General features: G+C 33.4%; 2 protein-coding genes across 3 annotated transcripts; both read right to left on the bottom strand.

Annotated features, from left to right (window-relative positions):
* Positions 1-96: 96 nt before the first annotated feature.
* Positions 97-4,069, bottom strand: LOC8287744 (protein trichome birefringence-like 23). Its single transcript, XM_002509887.4, has 3 exons — positions 3,514-4,069; positions 2,874-3,163; positions 97-1,141 (listed from the first exon to the last, which is right to left on the bottom strand). The coding sequence occupies exons 1-3, from the start codon at positions 3,836-3,838 to the stop codon at positions 368-370; spliced, it is 1,389 nt and encodes a 462-aa protein (XP_002509933.1). The 5' UTR covers positions 3,839-4,069; the 3' UTR covers positions 97-367.
* A 3,479-nt stretch (positions 4,070-7,548) lies between these two features.
* On the bottom strand, positions 7,549-12,061 carry LOC8287743 (protein ENHANCED DISEASE RESISTANCE 4). 2 transcript variants are annotated; one of them, XM_025156466.2, is made up of 6 exons: positions 11,759-12,061; positions 11,281-11,413; positions 8,689-11,032; positions 8,372-8,432; positions 8,027-8,250; positions 7,549-7,840 (listed from the first exon to the last, which is right to left on the bottom strand). In XM_025156466.2, exons 2-6 carry the CDS (start codon positions 11,399-11,401, stop codon positions 7,786-7,788), a joined length of 2,805 nt encoding a protein of 934 aa, XP_025012234.2. In that variant the 5' UTR covers positions 11,402-11,413; positions 11,759-12,061; the 3' UTR covers positions 7,549-7,785. The 2 variants fall into 2 exon arrangements, with proteins under 2 accessions (XP_025012234.2, XP_002509932.2); XM_002509886.4 differs by lacking the exon at positions 11,759-12,061 and having other exon boundaries at positions 11,281-11,750.
* Positions 12,062-21,473: the final 9,412 nt, after the last annotated feature.

The following is a 21,473-nucleotide window of genomic DNA, read 5'->3' as shown; positions in this document are numbered from 1 at the left end:
TCTGAAATTGGCTTGAGATGTGATTTTCACTTTCACACTATCTAAATTTGGTTATGAAAGTTTTATGAAATCAAACAATCGTTGCTATTCATAAAATTAAGTAATAATTGCTACCTAAAATTATATATATAAAATAACAACATAGATTACAACAATTGGTATGAAAACGGCAGAATGGCCCAAGTCCATTATAGAGGAACCCTGGAGAAAGATCTCTGGTAGCCATAATGAAAATAGAAGAAAGACAAAAATGTCGTGCCAGTATTCACAGTGTAGGAAGCTGCATTCATCCATCACGATCGTTTGTGTGATTGAAAATTGTAGAAGAAGATGCCAGCAGGTTTAGTCATTTTTGCTCTGATTTTTGTCAACCATTAACTACCATTTCCATTATCACATCATTCCAGTAGTCCATCGGCCCAGGTAAGCACCAATGTAGACAGTCATTCTGAACTGTGGCATTCTTGTCCTCAGCAAATGGGTGGAATTGTCTGTATGGACCTGGATGTCCATCTGGCCTTGATAACAAAAGATTTGTGAAGTCAAGAAGCTTAAGGTTCACTCCATTTTCAGCAGCTGTTGCTGATGCATTCTTGAACTCTGCTAACTCAACATCACGTAGAATCCTGTTCAAGTCTTTTATTTCAATCTCGCCCTCTTTTGCAGGTGATGTTTTCGGGCAAGTTCCTCCATTATGCCATTCTCCATTCTCAAAATGGTCTGGAGTTGATGTCCTGAAAAAGATCAACCCTTCAGATTTTGATGTTGCAATAAAGTTCATTGCATTTCGAAGGGCTTTCTCATAAGCAAAGACAAATCCCTGCTCCGTCAGGTTCTTTCCAGGACATATATGACAGCCCACTATAGTGTCATTTTCATGATAGATTGCAGCTTTGAGGAACCATTTTCCAGTCGAGATGATGGCATAGTCCAAAGTTTGATACAAATTAGTCCAATTCTTGTCAAGTTTGTCGAGCTGAAGCTGAACTTCAGCTGTTGAAACACCGTTATTATCTTCAAAGATTGCTGCTTCTACAAGGAAAGGGGACCAAATATTCGATATGGTAAAATTGTAAGAAGGAAAGAGCCATCTTTTGGATTTGTAGTCCTCATCATGGTAAACTTCAACAGCTTGCTCAACCTGAAAGACAGGCTTTCTTATAAATATATACAGGACATGTGGGAGATTGGTGGATAAATTTATGATCACCAAAACAGCAATTGAATTCATTGCAAATTAATCCAGGCGAGAATAAAAAGGTCTAGGCAACAGATTATTTGGCCCACAAATACAAGTAAAGGCATACAGCATGATGCTTCACAAAAGTGAAGCGACCTGCAGCATGAGCATGTTAATATTACCAAAGCAATAGATACATGTGTGAAACTCAAAACTCATGATGACTAAGATTGACAATTTAGAGGAATATTAGAAGAGCTGTCAACATCATTCATTTGCAGGTCTACTAAAAAGATTACATGATCAATATAACAAGGTCAGGACTCAGAAGATAGAGATTTTAAAGGGGATATTGAAGTACCAAAACCAGTGTCGTAGAAGCTTTTTAATAAAAGATTAAAATTAAAATAAGTTCAAATGCCAAGAGAAGACATATATTCATAAAAGGCTGGAAAGTCACTTTCATAAAATAACTCTAATTAACAGCCACCTTGAAACTGCTGTATGTCGGTGTAGTTTGTGACATCTCATCCTGGTATTCATCAATTTTTGGAGGTGACTTTCATTCCCTCAATAGAAGATATCATGTAATTTATGAAACCATTGTACATATGAGGGCTCACATCCATTACTTGAAGTCTTTCCAAGCTGTATTGTGAAAAATGGACTGGACCGGCAACTCAAACCAGTGATAGTAGAAACTAGATCAATGACTGGTTGGTCCAGTCCTTTTTTTTTTTCCTTTGTTTTTCTTTTAATTTCCCTTTTTCACATTAAGAACAATTTAAAAATTGATTTTTTAATCTATTAATTTATATTTGAATGAGTCAGAACAGTGGTCTGGTATTGAAAGTACTACTTCCAACTGCTTGACATTGAGTGATGAATTGGTATCTACAAAGGCGACATGAGCTGAACTGAAGCAAAGATGTCATCTCAGCTAATAAAATAATCTCATGAACCAACAAACTGGAAATTGTGGATCACAGCAGCAGTCTGGTATTGAAATTTCTACTTCCAACTACTTCACATTAAGTAATGAATTGGTAAGAAAGGTAACATGAGCCAAACCCAAGCAAGGATGTCATGAGCTAACAAAATATCTCAATACATGTGTTCTAACCAACCCTGAGATAAGGGATGTATTCCCAAAAAAACAGGCCAGATAATATCCCTCGGCAACATGCTTTTGTTCTCTAATAATCCTATTTAAATTCATGGAATAAATCAAGAAGAATGGTAGACCGTTCTGCATAAAACAGAAAGTCAATGGCAGGACAAATATCAAGTAATACGAAACTGCTAAACATTAAAGTCCAAATTACTATAACAGCTCAGATAAGGAATCAAGCGCCCTTCACCAAATAGATGACACAATGAAATTTGTAAGCTAAATTATGAAGATGTTGGAACCGAGAAAATTACTCAGCAAAGCAAGGATCAGATTTTAGCCAACAGTGCAGCAAATATATCCATCGTGTAGGCATCACTATATTCTAAAAAGTAATTAATGTCATTCTGTGCATAATGCGCATCAAGCCAAAGACACAATGGCTTATACTAGTGCTGCCATAAAAACTAAAACTGTTCATTTTCATCAACTATGCCGCAGCTCAGAAAGGCATGGAATAATGTGAAGATCAATGCAATCATCACAAATCTCAAACCTCACTATAACAATAATAAAACTTACTGTGGAAAGCATGCACAGCAATGACTGCACATGGTTGCGAGATATCGAATCACCAATCAAAGCCCATGCCTTATTTTTCATCAATTCAAGAAATCTCTGTGCATCAAATGAAGGTAATTTGCAATTTCGCGGATTCCACCTCCAGTATAGATAACCTGAATCTGGCCGCCCATTCCTCATACAATTCTGGTGACCCTCAATCAAAGGGCAACTGGCATTTGTGTACATTGGGCCAGAGGAATCAGGAATCCAATCCCCAACAAAAAGATCACATTTTCCAGCATTAAGTTCTGTAAGACCAAAGCTTACTTATGAGATAAAGAACTGAATCAAAACAACTTCTCACAGAAAAAGTAAAATCTGAAAACAACAACATAAGATGATAACGATGATCTACCAAGACCTATTGAGCAATAACCAAACTGTGCTAAAACCCTACATATTTCAAATTTCAAATCACAAAATCTTACGTGAACTGTTTAGATCTCAAGTTCCTTCTCTTAAACAAGGTAAACCCAACAAACACTTCTTAATTAGAGCAATTACGTCTTACAGCCAACTTGAACATGAGCATTGTACTATAACAGATGAAGCAGAAAGAAAATTATCAAAAACCCAACTCAAAGCAGCAAAGTTTTACCTTCTTGGGTTGCCTGATCTTGAGTTTCTGGGTCATCAACAGAAAGAGAAGAATTTTGATTATCAACAACAGCAACAGGTGGGTTTGTTTTTGGAATATCAACAGTTAAAGGTGGTGGCTTTGGGATACCATCATGAACAAGAAGAGGTGATTTTGGAACTTGAGTAGCTTTATCAACAAAAGAGGTATCTAAACTGGGTTCAAATCTTGCAGATTGATTAAAGAAAAGCCTAAAAGCAATACCCATTAACAGAATTGCAACTGCTAACTTGAACAACCAATGGTTGTGTTTATTTAGTGACCATAGCCTCCTAACTAACTTCATTTCTCTTCACTGCTATACTCTTCCTTGATTTTAAAGATCTTGAGCTTAAGGTGAAGCAAAACAATAATCAAGAAATGGATTTAATGCTTAAATGGAATAAAGTTACTACCGACAAAGAAAACACTGAGATTTAATGGACATAAATTATGTTATTTGAGGGAAAAAAAAAAAGACAAGACATATAAAGAAGGAGCAATCACAAGATGCGTTTTTTCTTTTGTAGCTAAGCTAAGAGAGTAACAGTCTTTTCATTGCTGGATCACTTATAATTTCTTTTAAAAATCTCCGTTTTATATAGAAAAAGTAATATTTTATAGTTATGTATTACTATTATCTCTTGTTAATCATAAATAATCTGAATTTTGAAGCTCTTTTTCAACAATTATTGTGAAGCTTTGATGCAGTGATTGAGTAATGATTATTCAGGATTTTTTATTATTACACAATAATAACTGATTAACAAAATTAATAATAATAATAATAATAAAGTTAATTGATAAAATAATCCTAAATTTTAAAGCTTCTTTTCAAATCTAGGTGTAGCCAATCTCTTTCCTTTTACAATTTTACTTGTCAATATGATCATTGATGCAATTTTACCATCTGATCAGAAAATGCACAAATTACTCACCGAGAAAACTGATTGAAAGCAAAAAACCGAAGAAAATAATAAATAAAATATTGGCTTATCTGCTAATTAAATTATATATTTTATATTTAATTTTAAATTTTAAATATATTATTATTTCAAAAGCTAATGTCTTTAACAATTAATTTATCCTTCAATAAAATTATTAATTAAAATTAGTTAAAACTAGTCATTAGATAAGATTTAATAATTTTTTTAATATTTATTATTTATAATATTTTAAAAATAATAATAAATTAATTATTTTTAATATTTTTTTTAAAATTTTTTATTTTTAAAATTTCATTAATACAATAATATAAAAATTATTTTAAAAATATTTATCAATTAATTTTAGTATTATATAACTTAATGCTATAATTGATATTATTTTTTTAGAGCTAAACATTATTATATAATTATAAATTAATTTATTATTGAATATAATATTTAAAATATAACTTAAATTGTTATTTTCTAGAATTAAAAATATTATCTAATTAAAAAATTAATTTATTAGTTAATATAATATTAAGATATAATTAATATGTTATTTTCGGAATAGAATTAGTATTATTATCTTATTAGAAAACTATTTATTAGTTAATATAATATTAAAATATAATTAATATGTTATGTCTTAATATTAAAGTCAGTGTTTAATTATGAATGTAATTTATTAATCAATAAGTTAATAGAAAAAATTATAAAAAATTACATATATACTTGAATTCTGTATGTCAAAAATAATACATATGTCAAAATAAAAATTCTATGTGTCAAAAAAATCTTAAGGACCCATATGTTGCATAAGCATTATTATTATTTCAGTTTATAAAATTAAATCGATAGATATAATTTAATAAAATATAAATATTAATTTATAGTATTTTAAAAAATAATAGCAAACTAACTATTTTTTGTAATTTTATTAGTATAATAATATTAAAATTATTTTAAGAATATTTATTTATTTATTTTAGTATTATATAATTTAATACTGTAATTGATATTACTATGTTTAGAATTAAAATTTTATTATATAATTAAAAAATTAATTTTTTATTAAATATAATATTAGAAATATAATTTATGATATTATTTTCTAAAATTAGAATTATTATCTAATTAAAGAACTAATTTATTAGTTAATATAATATTAAATATAATTAATATGTTATTTTTAAAAATGGAATTAGTATCCTTTTCTACTTAGAAAATTATTTATTAATTAATACAATATTAAAATATAATTAATATGGATTAGAACTAGTATCATTATCTTATTAGAAAATTATTTATTAGTTAATATAATATTAAAATATAATAATATATAAATTTTTAGGATTGGAGTCGGTGGTTAATTAGAAATATAACTTATTAATCAATAAATTAATAAAAAAATTATAAAATTATATATAAATTTAAATTTTATGTGTCAAAAATAGTGCACATGCTAAAATAAAAAATTTATGTGTCAATAGTTAAGTACGCGTATAAAAAAGATTAAATCTATATATATATATATATATATATATATATATATATATAGTAATAATTCCAATCTTAAGAAGAAAAAAATATTGAGTTGGAATTGTTAACTCATCTCTATTATTTCTGTTTAAAATTTAAAATGCTCAATAAAAAGAATTAGAATCAAATAAAAGAAATATTATTTAATATTTTTATGAATAATAAAAAGATGAATAAAATATTAAAAAACTATATTGTCATATCATTTATTTATTTGTCATCATCTTTTGTTGTAAAGTGAGTCACTCTAATTTTTATTTTGTTAATGCGAAGATTTTATATTCACATTATAAAATTTTAAAGGATAATTTGACATTAAAATAGTTAAAAGTTTGATGTTAAATTTGAAAATAAATACAAATTACGTTATATGTTTGACAAATATTAACTTCAAACTCACTGTTTCGGCATAATGCTTTAAGTTCTCATCACCTCTTCTTACGCTCAAAAAAGCCAATCAATTTCTTTGACAAAAAAAAGGTAAATAAATAAAAACAAAGCCTATCGTTCACAAAAAAAGAAAAACTAAGCACCAAATGACAAGTTTGACATTCCCTTATAAGAACCATGAAAGTATTTCGCCCACTTTCACAGATGGAGTTTGAAGAATTGACAATTTTTAAAAACTCTGAAATGAGTTTGATTTTATAATTTATTTTTTAAGATTTGAAATAAAGATAAAATGTTAATTTTTTATTTATCAATTTTTCTTTTCTTTTCTGAACTATTTTTCTTTTATTGTTCTTACTCATAACATCTATAGATACTGTTTTCTTGGTTAATTACGAGCATGGGTCCCTTGTTTTTTTTTAAAAAATTCAATTATAGATACTAGTATTTAGGATTAACAATGGATTGCATTAAATTATTGGTGAATATGTGGTTGCCAACTACATACATTGCTGGGTTGAAGGTACCGTAAGGTTAACAATAAACAAAATTACTGAAGCAGTCACCAACTGGACACACTACAGCAAGAAACAGCAGCAGCTTTTAACCTAAGATTAAAAAATACAAATGAAGTTGATTCTTTAATTAACTTCTGAAGCATAGTTGTATTAGTATTGGTTTTCAGTTGATGATGATGTTCAACTTGCCTGAAATAACACCAGGTCTTCCTACTCCGCCTTCCCATCTTTCGTGTCACTTTCTGATGGCTACTCTTTTAAAGATTTTACTTTAACGTCAAACTTCATCACCCATCACTCTCACTTATTGTCAAGTCAAATCCCCAGACAACTCAGGCTACCCTTAGGCAACTCTGGATGCAGAGCATGTTGCTAGCTAGGTGACTATGTCAATTAACCACAAACTTACTGATTTGCTATTTCTAATTAATATGTGTTGTGATCTAAGTACAAAGGATAGTTCATCCCAGATGGAACATTAAAGAAAATAAATAAAAATAAAAATCAAGTGCTGTCCAGTTTATTTTCAGTATTTTTGCAGTCTTGTTAATATAAACTTTAGATGTCGAAGAAGAAGTTGAAGTAAAACTAAAATGGCAAAGAAAAAAAACTCTCTGCAAGAATAGTAGGCTCCTTCTGCATTCGATAATCCAAATTGTATACGAATAAAGTACTCAAACTGTATACACTAGTGTGTTTCTTTACTATTTTTATCTCATAAATTTCACTACAAGCATATCAAAAACTTGACATAAATACTCACTGTGTCAAGACAGCACAGTTTAGGGCATCAATAGAACACATGCAAATGATAAAAAGGGTGAACGCTCTTAATATATACAACTGCACAAGGTCTATTAAATCACGAATGCGGATGATCATACGAGCTTTCTCGGAACCTTCATCCCAAAGCCTCGCTTCATCTTCTCAACTCTGCTTAAAATATTTCGTAATCAGCAGGGCATTCATATACATCTAAATCAAGCAGTTGACAGCATAATGCAGAAGAACAGGCATATGAAAAATAATATGTAATTCGATGATCTGGACACTTATCTAAGCATTATCAAATAAATTAATCTTTAATTATTATCCAAGTAAAATAGAGTCAGAACTCACGTAGGGGCAAGTTTGCCAAGGCTTTTTAGCTCTTTGCCAGAATCCTTTTCAAAAACCCTTCCCGAAATTTCAATGATATAGAACTTCTCCTTTGTGGTTGGTAGTCCTCTGCTTTTAAGTAGATCCAAATCTTTTTGATGAAGCTCTCTCCCATTGACAAAGACACTCGTGTTTCCCAGAGAACAATTTTCTGGCATGGGATAATTGAACTCTTTAATACAAGGCTGCAAAAGAACAACAAAGCTTAGTCAATGAGACCAATGGGCACCAGCAGTATCTGCCATAAACAACACACACATAAAAGAAGAAGAAGAAGCTCATTAACCAAAGATCATTGGAACTCACAGGAATTATGCCAAGGCAAGGTTGTCCCATCAGACCCCAAAATCCAGCTTGAGAATCGTACCTGGTTAAGGCAGATGTAGCATGCCTGTTAGTATTATGAGGAAACTAGCTTTATTCAGAATTGAGAAAGAAAATGCAGCAAAGAAAATTGTTCAGGAACTTTTAATGTAATTTATCTAGATTACTAAGTTCCAACAGAAGCATCAGTTTAATAGACACTGAAATGTTTGTGTGGACTATTATGGCAATAGGTGCAATATGTTATTTGCCATGCAGCATATATACGCACTTGCAACTGGTGAAAAAGTAAAACTAACCAGTAATCTCCAGGATGAATTGGCCCAGCAAGCTTTTCAGCCTTTTTCACCATACTGTCCGGAATAGGTTGCCCATTAACAAAAACATTAGGTTTTTCATATTCATTGTGCTGATTAGATCTTGAGAAATCCCGAAAGCTCTTCTTGAGGAGACCCACCAAGAATGATTCGCTTCCTTTATTGATCCTAGGCTGCAGATCTTCTTTGCTTACCTCCAAAGAGTCTTGAGAGGTGGTAGTGTTTAGGAATTCACTGAAAGAAACTTCAACTTCAGTTTCTGATGATATATTATTGAGATTGTTCTCCCTACAAGCATCCTTGTCAAGTATAACCTCTTTATTGCTCTCGTCTCCTTCCCCATTTCTGTTAATTTTATTATTAGATGAGATATCATCTAAACTCTCCATGAAAAGCGGACGCAGATATGTTGAAGATGTATCGTCTTTTGTGGGTAGCTCAGGAAAGTCAGATAAATCTCTCTGAACAATCATACTGTCCGTGATCTTGTCCTCCCCAGAAGAAACAGAAGATAGAGAAGTAAGGCTGTGCCTTGCCCTAGATTCATTTAAGTTCAGCCTCCGGTCTTCTGGTAATACATTTCCTTTGAAATCTGCTGACTGGAAGTCATAACCAACATTATCCAAATCAACTGAGCAATTTGTTCCTTCAGCATTAAAATCACCTTCAGGGCTCCAGAGACCTTCTCCACGAGATCCATCAGCAGCTTCAGCCAAGATTTGCTTGTTTTTGACAGGAATTGACATAACTAACTTCTTGTTCCTAATTTCAATAAAGAGCACTGTTGAGCAGGCACCACATTGAAGTTTCTGCTGATTCTTCTCCCTTAGTTTACATTTTCTTGGCAGTTTTAGTGACTCAAAGCAACTAGAGCATGCTATAAATGGGGCACCGCCAGTGATAGGATGGCAAATACGCCCATCTCCATGGGCTACCACCACCCTCCCCAGATGACTATGGCGGAAAACATCCATATTTGAATCAATGTCACTTGGCCATCCAATATCTGACTGTGCATCTCGTGAATGCAAAGCACGATGATTGACTTGAGGAGTAGGATTCCCAGACCTGGATTTGATGTGATCGACCTGGTGGTTGAAGTTGGAAACGGTCGGTTCCTCCATAAAATATTTGCGACCAAAAACAGAGGCTGGAACTTGTGAAGGAACATGCCATTTCTTGTTATAGCAATGGAAACAGGCACAAGCAGGCTTGTGATACATTGTTCCACGAGGATAAGATGCGAGAGGTTCTCGATCAAAACCCTCGTGTGTCCCCAGATAGTAGTCACGAAGTGGTTGCTGCGAGTAGCGGTCAGGTGCTGGATGGGAGTCTGACCTGGGCATTTGCAGCTGAACGGAATTCTTATAAACTGGAAATTTATTTGCATTATGCTTCGGAGGAAAGTAAAAGTTCTGCATATTCATATCTTCACTGTTTCTGACAACATGTCCATAATCATTTTGCCTGAAGTAAAGGGGTCTTGGGACATGCTTATCTGGAGCCAAAGGTTTCACAGGAAAATTGTATGGAGCACGGTCGTGGTTGTAAAAACCAGGAGGAGTTTGTTTCTCAGCCGCAGAACTACTTCTGCAGATTTGTTCCTTTAACTCATCCAACTTCCGAATCAGCTCAGCTCGATCCGGTTCTAAGTGTTCAAATCTGTTATCGAAGTTCTTCAACAACTGACCATGTCCATGAGAAGAAGATTTCACATAATTATAGTTGGAAGGTCCCTCATCAGGATAAGACGCAAAATTTGAAACATTGCTTCGCTCATCAGCAATTCTGAGGTTTCCATGACGTCCCCCTGAGCCATCTCTATTCAAACCCCATTTTCCCACCATAGCCCTTGACCTCAAAGACCCTGTAGAACCCTTAAATTGAGCTGAAATATTTTCCATATCTTTTTCTCTACTTAAATTAACAGACTCAAATCCATTTATGTTCATTTCCTCACCATCATTGCCAACCCAATTGCGAGCTGGGTGATTCAGTGGTGCCTTGTACCCGTCATTGTAATCAGTTCCTTTCCCTTCGCCTCTTTGATAACCCACAATCTGCTCTCTCACAATTCTATTGCTACTATTAATTATCTCTTTATAATTACTTACCAAATGATAAGTTTTTTCTTTAAAGACTCTCTCTTTTCCTCTATCAAGCAAAGCCCCATCTCTTTTTCGCCTCTCAACCTCAAGTCCAATACCTAAATCACGACCACCATCTTCTTTCTCTGACAAACTCTCCAATTTCTCAAAACCATCTTCATCACTCTCCCTTTCAAGTTTCTCCACTAATATACCATTTATGGTCACTTTCTTCTTCGCTGCACCACCAAAAATCCACAATTTCAAACTCCATCATTTACCATAAAAAGTTTATTTAAAAAAAAAAAGTAAGCTTTCCACTTGCTTATAAGTTGAACAGAACACCCAAGAGAAACAAATTATTCAATTAGAATAAAGTTGAAAGCTTTAAGGACAAAATGCCAGTAGTATAAATTCTAATTTAATTCTCACTTTCTCTAACCAAACTTAGAGCAAAAGATAAATTATTAATACAAAATTAACTAACCTCGAAGAAGAGAGCCACAACCACCACACTCATAGACAGAGTAGTTAGGAAGTTCTGTTAGGAGACTTTCACACTTTGGGCAACGAACGAAACGAACTTTTGGTGGCCCTTCTTCAGCCATTATTAACTAAACCTTGAAAAAGACAAAAACGCCAAACACAAGAAAATCTCACTATAAGCTGTCTTAAAAGATCTTGAAAATAATAAAAGAACACCATTTATAGAAACTACTAAGAATAATTCATAGTTTCCACTTTGACGCAAACATGAAAAGAAAACAAAAAGCTCGAGCTTTAGATTCTAGAAGAGAAGAAAAGACGGATAAAGTTTAGAAACTTTAGAAACAAACAGAAATGATTGTGATTCATGACGCCATGCGAAGCTAAGAAATGGAATTAGAAAGATAAAAAGAAAACAAAACAGCGAACATTGCGTTTGCTTAGAGAGGAAAAGGAAAAAGATAAGAAAGTGTGGTTACCGACAAAAGTGAAAGTTTGGAAGGAGGGAAGGGAATGCAATTGGCACGATTCCCAATAATGTTCTTGCCAGGAAAATGTTAACTAAACCACAAGAGAACGCTGTTGTTTGCAACTGCGAAGCAAAAACGAAGAACATAACAGCAGACCACCAACACGCGGTATTGGTTTTGACTTTGCGTGAGTTAGCTTTTAGCGAGGCAGAAGCAAGACAGTGACACTGACGTGACTTGTTTCATTTAAGAACAAGAAGAAGACCATGTCAGGCAGCTCATACAATGGTGAGTGCATTTCTCTTTAAAACAAAATCATCTTTTAATTAATAACTGGTGATGTTTTGTTCAAGTGAAAATGAAACATGGATGAACTTTATACCTATACGGTTCCACCCACCAAATATATAACTCTCGGGAGTAATTTACCTCAAACTCTTATTGACTTGTGAAGCACTTAATCGAAATAGTCAGCGAAGAATACCATGTCAAATGCTTGGATAAGCTTGTTTTTCGTAGGTCGGAGTTAATTATTTCCCTGTTCTTTTCTTGAAACTTTATCTTTAAATTTATTATTTTCTTTCATTGTAAATGGATTGAATAAGAGAAATACATATTTTGGGTATGATCTTTTGAGCTTTAAACTATTATTATTTATTTGTTTAAAAAGGTTTTTAAGTGAATTGCATCTAAATCATGTAAATCTACTTTATACTCCTATATTAGGTTAATTAGTAATAATATCTACAACTTAAATAGCTGTCATAAATGTGAAAATTAAATATCTGACCTATATTTTTCGGTGACTGGGTCAGCATTACTGGTGACCGGAGAAAGCTCGACAATCCTTGTTATTAATATATGAAATTGGGCTGGACACCGGGTGAAAGATCAAAAAATATATATGAAATGAGATGTCGATGGCAACGTCCAAACGAAGATATTGTGTGGACTTGATAGAAAGCTACGTAATTATATCATCAATTAATTCAGACGGAAGAAAGAAAATGACAACCCTAATTTGTTTGTCCAATCAGAATAAAGAATATGAATGAATGGGCTAAATCTTACATGTTCGAAATTGGGACTAGTCGGATGGATTACTTGGATTGGGCTTTCTGTTCTAAATTACTCCCTCCCTTCATTATTTTTCTTTACAGGTCACTTTTCTTTTTTAATTATTGATTTAAGTATTTAATATTTAAAATACTTTTTATTAATTAATACAAATATCAACATGTGCTACTTGACTTTGAAATTATGATTCTTATTTTGAGTTGCAGTGCAAAATTTCTTATTTAACTTTTAAAAATTATAGAATTTTTAGATTATTGTGCATTAAATTAAAAAATATATTAAGAATATTGTGGTAAAAAATAATTAAAATAGTGATATTAATTAAATAAAATTTAAAATGACCTGTTAAAATTGGACGGAGGGAGTAGTATTATGCACTTGGATGTCATCAAGTTAAATTTGATATATCTTGGTGGCAAGTTGATGTTCAATAGATCTGTGCCATTTTGGCATTGCATTTGACAGTTTAAATTTTCTATTTTTAAATTTTTAGAATATAAAAGATTATTTGCTATATAAGAGAATTAGTATATATTTATATTCACTATAAAATGAAATAGAAATTACTTAGTTTAGATATATATTTCCATATATAGAAATTGATAGATAATTTTGTACATATTAATTAGTTTTAATAAATATTTACGTGTATTTAAAAAAAATATTTATTTGTCACTTATTCAATAAAAACATGTAAATATATATATATATATATATGTGCGCGCGCGCACAATTGGTATAGGTAATAAATATGTGTCAATTTTATATGAATTTGGTGTATATATTGGGATATTTATTAAATTTGGTAAAAAAAATTATAAATTAATATCATATTTAGTTATAGTATTGAAGGAAAAAAAAGTTTTAAATTTAACATCTCTCCTTCTTGCCACTTGAATAAGTGTCTTAAAATGTAAAATTTCTTATTTCTGAGGTCACAACTTATCAAGATACCTTATTCAGGCTTTGAAAATTCTTTTTACAAAAAATTCTACCAACAAAAAAGAAAACAAAAACTTGAGAGGAAAGGGGTTGTGAGGGCATGAACCTTCTCCTACGGGTGGAGCAATGACATTTTATTGGGAGAGTTTAATGTTTTTCATTACATTCAAGGTTTCATTATAGGAAGAGATAGAGAAACCAAAATTAATCCCCACTCTCAACTATGAAAATTCTTTTATAAGCAAGAGAAAATAAGGGGAAAAAAAAGAAGTAAACTTACAAATTTTACTTATTATATACTCATTTATCAGTTCCCTCTAACCAAGCAAGGGAGGATTACATACTTAGGACCTGGGCATGTGTATATGCATGTGTCAAACCTCTTTTGCTGCATTTTTCCTGAGAAGCACAATGTTTCTGCTACCTACACTATAGAATCTGCTCCTCCTGAACTTTCTGACCTTCTCATTACTTTCCTCGATCCTTATCCTCTTCCACAAATAACTCAATACTTTGGACAGTGTTCCCTCTTCCTGAAGCTGATACCTTTCTTTATTCTTGATCATGACACCCTTCTCTTGTTTTGAAAAACTTGGCCTGAAAATAAACCTTTTTGATCCACAGGAAGATGGCAAAGCCATCATATGCCTTTCAATCACATGACCAACCGAAGCTATTTCATATGAATCATATAAAGGACTCCCACAATCCCATACGATATTAGCAGCTTCTGCTTCCTTCTTCTTCTTCTCCTCCTCCATATCTACACAACTCTCTTGATGAATTTATTCCTGAAGTGGGTTTCTTAATATGAAAACCTTATATATACATTTAATGTTAGGAGCGAATTACATTACTTGAGACCAAGATATAGTGTTGTCACTTGAAATTTTCATAAAGAGTACACAACATGGTTTTGACGACCAAGTGCGAAAGCACACATGGGGCAATAGCATTGGAGTTGGTAGATTTATATAGCAATCAACGTTTTCTTTAAGTTTTAGCAAAGAATTAATGAACACTTTTACTGGTCACATGAGGACAAAGAGGTCACCTACTCATGCCCGCACGTCTGGACTGGTGGTTTTGGCTTAGTTTAATCAAGCTTTAATTTGAATATAAATTGAGGCAGTGGCCACTGGCCAACTAATCGCAACAGACGCCAATTTATCAAAGCTCCTTTTATATCACTTTTGACTTGTTCGATGGCATCATCATGAAGTAAGAGAAATCAACAATACTAATGCTTCATTGGTTGGCCCGCTTTAGAGGCCTTTATAAAAATAAGTGCCTTGCAGAAGTATGTACATGACATTACCTATAAGAGTTGTGTAATACTGTTCAAGCTACAATGGCTAAATCTGTGAGGAATGGGTCATGTACTAATTTAAGGGACAGATAACGAACAAACTGAGCAGAGTTTTGGAATAAAATAAGCTTTTGTCGCAAAAGGATTGGTTTCACCATCCGATCTACATTGCGCTAATAGGTACGGTACAAAGTATTTTTGTAATTGTACCGAAGGTTATATATATATTTTATATTTATAACCTAACAGTGTGTAGGATTAACTAATAATAATAGTCACAGTCACTCATCGCTCTCGAGGACATAGATACGTTACCGAACCTTGTTAAATTTTTGTATTTTTAATTTTCTTGCTTGTTTGATCATATTAATGTGATTTTTTAACGTTATTTCTCAACAAAATCAAATGGCTTCTCACTTCAATTTAGATTTACTGAAATGTTTGATCATATTAATGTGATTTTTTAACATTATTTCTTAACAAAATCAAATGGCTTCTCACTTCAATTTAGATTTACTGAAATGTTTTTTTCAATTTGAAAAAATAAATTCAAACTTAAAGTTTAAAGCTCAAATTTAATTTCATTGGACTTGCCAATGAATCTTAAAATGAAAAACAGGGGCTTATTAACTATAAGGTTAGGCCTACAAACTACCAATGCATGCCAAATCTTTGTCACCAACCCGAAAAAAAAAAAAAAGATAAAGAAAAAAAGACTACAAGGAGGAAACTTTCTAGCATTAGCAACTAAAGATAGAGATTTCAACTCAATTCACATAAATGGATTGATAAGAGATGCCCAGAAGACATACAAGGAATCAATCCAACAAAAATTCAGAAAAAGAGAAAACCTTAATTATGAACCATATTAATTAGTTGCCTAAACTTAATTAAAGAAATTAAGAAAAGAAAAAACAAACAGTCCCCATCAGCATATCACCCACTTATAAGTTGCAAGGTTGAGAATTTTTCACTACAAGAATCTAAAAGTTCCCAAATGGACACCTATGCATTATAGGATTTCCAGTCAATTCACAAGGGACAGAGCATTTCTCTAGTCAATGATTTTTTCTGCAACTAACAAATTGCATTACTGTAATTGGGGTTACAGTGAAAGGAAATTAGCAGATTCCATCTCTCCACGTTAATTCCTTGCCAACATTTAAATTTGTACTTAAACCTACATAAAAAGCAACTGCTCTCTGTCTTTTACAGTTGGAATATCAAGCTAAAGCTATTTCTTGAACCATACAAGGTACTGATTTTATTTTAATTTTCTTTTATATATCAGAAAACCAATATTGAAGTTGTACTTCTAAATTTGATACTATTCCCAATTTAATCAATTAACAATAATATTACCACTGTAAACAGTAATCTAGTTGTAAATTTTATTTATTTTAGAAGTGTGTGGTAGTTGTAAATTAATCCCAATAAAAATATATAATGTTAAACCTATTGCTGACTAAATAACTTTCACATATAACCTATTACCTTGAACTGATGAATCTAGGGTAATTATCCCAGCTGGTACCAATACTAGGCACTATATATCAATTTGGTACTAAAACTTTAATTTGAATCGATTTGATAACAAACGTACGTAAAAATATATCAATTTAGTACCAACAGTCAAATTCCGACGTCCGGAGCTGACGTGGCATGCTGAGTAGGAATTTTCCGGGTGTTTTGCCCCCAACACGGCCGTGTTATGCCTGTGTTCCTAACACGGCCGTGTTGATGGCTGTGTTCCCAACACGGGCTTGTGTTCATGCCCGTGTTACTCTCTGTGGACGTGCTCCCTAAAAGCTTTTTTTCGTTGATGTTTGATGCATCCAACACGGCTGTGTTTATGGCCGTGTTGGGAATACGGTCGGTGTTGAGCTTTCTCATGCCCATACTGTCACTCGTTTCGGCAGCTTCTAGTGTTAAAAAGACTAGTAGAACACATCATTGTTGACACTAAGGACAATTCTAAGCAAAAGTATTAAGTAGTGCACTTTAAGTAATTACAAAATAGCAACTTGTATTAAGTGTGGAACACAAGAATATGACAAAATAATTAAAAGATTTTATGGTCCTCATAAAAAAAAAGTGTTGAAACTGAGCACAATAAACAAGCATGTGAAATCTATCTTATGGACCACAAAAACACCATCTGTCCTAAAAGCAAAAAACAAAAGTTCCTACATATAAACAAGTTCCTAATGTATTAAACAATCATAATGCCTAGCTAAGGCTTGTTGTTGTCTCCAAGACCAGCAGGCATCCAAGGCTTCTTCTTCTTTGAGGTTGCAGTCTTAACATTTTCTTTCCTCCGAGTCTTCTTAGTTGTTGCTTGCACCTTATCTTTCCCCTTTCCGAAACTTTCATATGGAGTAGGATTAGATCCAGAAGCTTTCTTTGATGCTGTTGAAAGAGATGCGGATCTAGGAGCCAGAAATGGCTTGTTGCCCTTGTTCTTCACTGTCTTGCCCTTGTTCTTCACTGTCTTGCCCTTGCCATTCTTCTTACTCGGCTGGGAGTCTTCATTCACTCCACTTGATTGAGTTGGAATATCACTTAGCAACTCATTGATGCTTTTTGTATTTTGATGAGGTCTTTGTGTTCCTGCAACAGTTTGGGACAAACTTGTCCAATGAAGATTAAAATCATCTAGATCTACTAGATGAACAGGTATGTCAAACTCAGTTTGGATTGACAGTGAAGGAGTTACATTTTGCACCTGCATAAGTTAATGTAAATATACATTAGGTTATTACAAATATATTTAGTTAAGTAAATGAACTTATTACCTGTGCGGTCCCAATTAGATCATTTTCTAAGTACTGGGCATTGGGGAGTTGGTCAGTAGGGTCTATATAGAGTTGGTCAGTAAAGTCAATAGGGTCATTGGGGAGTTGGTCAGTAGGGTCTATCTAGTTTGCTCTTCTTTGTACCTAGTAAAACAAAAAAATAAAAATTTTATTATATTTTAAAGAAACCTAATATACAAAAGCTTGAATTGAAATTGCGCTTACTTGTAATTTTTTCATCTTAGGCTGTTTTGATGTAGATTTGGCATGACCATGGTATCTCTTATTGTGGCCTTTAGCTCCACAAATGGTGCAAGTCATCACTGAGCCTTTTTTGGTTACTTTGCCCTTCTGTAGTACAACAGTCATCTCATCTTCTTCTAATCTCCTCTTTGTAACAGATCTGCCTCTCTGTTTTGGTTGAACTGGAGCAGGAGGTAGCACAGGTGGTGTTGTGGCTCTTGGCCAAAATTCATAACTAGTAGTAGGGTTTAGCAAGTGGCTGTATGTTTTTAAATAAGTACTGACCTTGTAATAATCATCTAGATAATTCTCAGGATTATCATGTTTATACCATATTGCACACACTACATGGCAGCATGGTATGCCAGTTAAATCAAATCTCCTATAAGTACATGTTTTGTCCTTAATGTCAACCACAAACTGCCCCCCTGGACCAACCACCTGAAACCTATCCTCCCCTGACCACTCAGTTCTGAACATCCAGCAGAATTCTTTAGACTTCTCTAACTTAGCTATAATCTTAGGACAATATTGACTGGCAGTTCTTTTCATAGCATCTCTCTTTTTGTGAATTCTTTTCATTAACTTTGTCCTAATGATCTCATTCATTGTTATAACTCCCTTAGTCCTTGACTCTAGAATGAAGCTATTAAAACATTCACAAAGATTGTTTAATAACATGTCACATTTAGGGGTTGTCCTAAAATGTGACCTAGGCCAATGGTGAGGGGGTATATTGTTCATGTAGTTATGGCCATCTGTAGAAATTTCTGCAATTTTATCCATGATTTTCTGGAACATTGGCACATAACTAGCCCTAGCAGCCCCCCAAACTAACTCTTTTAGTCCTAATGTATTAAAATTTTTCTTCAAATTATTGTGGACATGTCTAACACAAAATCTGTGTTCTGCATTGGGAAACATCTCTTCAATTGCAGGAATTAAACCCTAATTAAGCATAAAAAATAATAAACCGCAATTAAAAAATTAGTTCACATATATACTAAAAAAATATTAAAATAAAAGGATTAGAAGCTTGTACCTTCTGTCTGTCACTCACAAAGGTCCAGTGGTGACTGTTGTTGAGTTCCAAGTCAGCTGCTAGTAGGTCTAGGAACCATTTCCAGTTATCCTTGTTCTCCTTTTGAACAACTGCCCAAGCAACTGGATATATACAGTCGTTGGCATCAACTGCCACAGTTGTTAGTAGCTGCCCACCATAAATCCCCTTCAACCAGTAACCATCAATTGATATTAAAGGTCTGCAAAACTTGAATCCATCTTTTAGGGCAGCAAAACAGACATATAAACCCTTGAACACTTGTTCCTCCAAATGTAGCACAATTGTGGACCCAGGATTACTCCTTAGCAACTCAAGTTTGTAATCATGCAGTTTACCCAATTGCTCTCTTTCATCACCATCAATGAACTTCAGAGCAATGTTCCTAGCTCTCCAAGCCTTTAGCCTAGAGACATCAACTGCCATATCCTCCTTAACAGTTTGAATAATACATTGAATTGCCCAACTTGGATCAGCCCTAAACCTTTCCACATACTTCACGGCAATGTACTTAGCATTAACATGTCTGTTATTGTACTCTTTAGTGCAACTATGATCAAACTTTGCAGACTTTATTTGCACAGTGTTCTTATCATCTGTCTTCAAGTAAGCCCAAATAAAAAATCCACATCCCTTTTTGCACTTTGCTTTACATTTTATTTTTGTATTTGGACCAAAAATTACTTGATTCCTGCTCCTTATTGAGTAGTTCTTTACTGCATCTTTAAACTGCCTAAAAGTACTAAACAACATGCCTATCTTCAAATTAGGGTGGGCCATATCTATCTCCTCATTAAAAATTGGCCATTTTATCTTCCTCGAATCAATATCATTTTCATCAGATGAAGAGCATGACCTAAGCTCATCACTTGGTGCATAAATAGTCTCATCTGAACCCTCACCTCCAATTATTTCTTCATTAACCCTTGTTCTATCCCTTTCTAACTCCATATCAACAAATTTTTCAAATAAATCATCATCATCTTCATCATGCAAGTCATAGTCAGAATCAACAAATTCAGGGTCCTCCTCATCAGCCTCACTGTCAAACTCCTCACTATCATCATTCCCATGACCATCTTGTTCAATTTGAACCTCTTCTAAGCTAGTGCCATCACTACTTAGCATTCTCACTTCCTCAGATGATTCAATATTATTAGCATGCACAACATTCTCAGTTGGTTCTAAATTATCTTGTTGCATATTTACCTTATCCCTAGCATAAACATGAATCACTCTTGACTCATCAACACTTAAAGACATGTCAATACTATCACTGTCATTATCTAACTTTCTCAAATCATCTGTGTCACTTTTCTTTGGATGCTTCCAAAACATAGAAAATGATGCAGGTACCAGACCCAATTCTCTGGCCATTGCATCTATCTCTAATCTTGACATCATATCAGCAGAACAAAAATCTATGCTCCCAACATCTCTAATTTTTGGCCTACCCCTACCATCTACTCTAAAACAATGCCATTCTATACTGAAATACTCTGTATCAGGCACTGCATATGGTAAAATGGATAAAACAAATCAATGTCATTCTTTATATTACAATCACTCAATACAATGAAAATCAATAAGGAAAAGGGTTTCAAATCACCAAACACCAACCACCATAATAAAACACATAACAGAAGATCATCCTTTGAAATTTACCAAAAACCAAGCACAACCATTACATACAGAGCACAAGTTACAAAATGCAAGTTATATGACTTACAGTACACGGGCTGCCTTTCACTTTCTTCTCTTCGCCTCCATTCAAGAGACATTGTGCGACGGGAACAATGCTGTAAAACGCACACTCTGCAATGTGAAAATGTTGTGACAATTGGGGTAACAATGCTATAAACGATAAGAAGAGCGGAAAGAAGAGGGAGAGGAAATAGAATTAGAGATTTTAGGAAGGCAAGAAGAGGGAGAGAAATTCTTTTGTGGGTGAGAAAGTAGTCAAACGAGTGATGATGGGCATGAGAAAGCTCAACACCGACCGTGTTCCCAACACGGCCATAAACACGGCCGTGTTGGATGCATCAAACATCAACGAAAAAAAGCTTTTAGGGAGTACGTCCACAGAGAGTAACACGGGCATGAACACAAGCCCGTGTTGGGAACACAGCCATCAACACGGCCGTGTTGGGAACACAGGCATAACACGGCCGTGTTGGGGGCAAAACACCCGAAAATTTCTACTCAGCATGCCACGTCAGCTCCGGACGTCGGAATTTGACTGTTGGTACTAAATTGATATATTTTTACGTACGTTTGTTATCAAATCGATTCAAATTA

Source organism: Ricinus communis, chromosome 5, assembly GCF_019578655.1.
Source record: "Ricinus communis isolate WT05 ecotype wild-type chromosome 5, ASM1957865v1, whole genome shotgun sequence".
Taxonomy (NCBI): Eukaryota; Viridiplantae; Streptophyta; class Magnoliopsida; order Malpighiales; family Euphorbiaceae; genus Ricinus; species Ricinus communis.
Note: the sequence above shows the minus strand (reverse complement) of the source record. Positions and strands in the feature narration are given on the sequence as shown.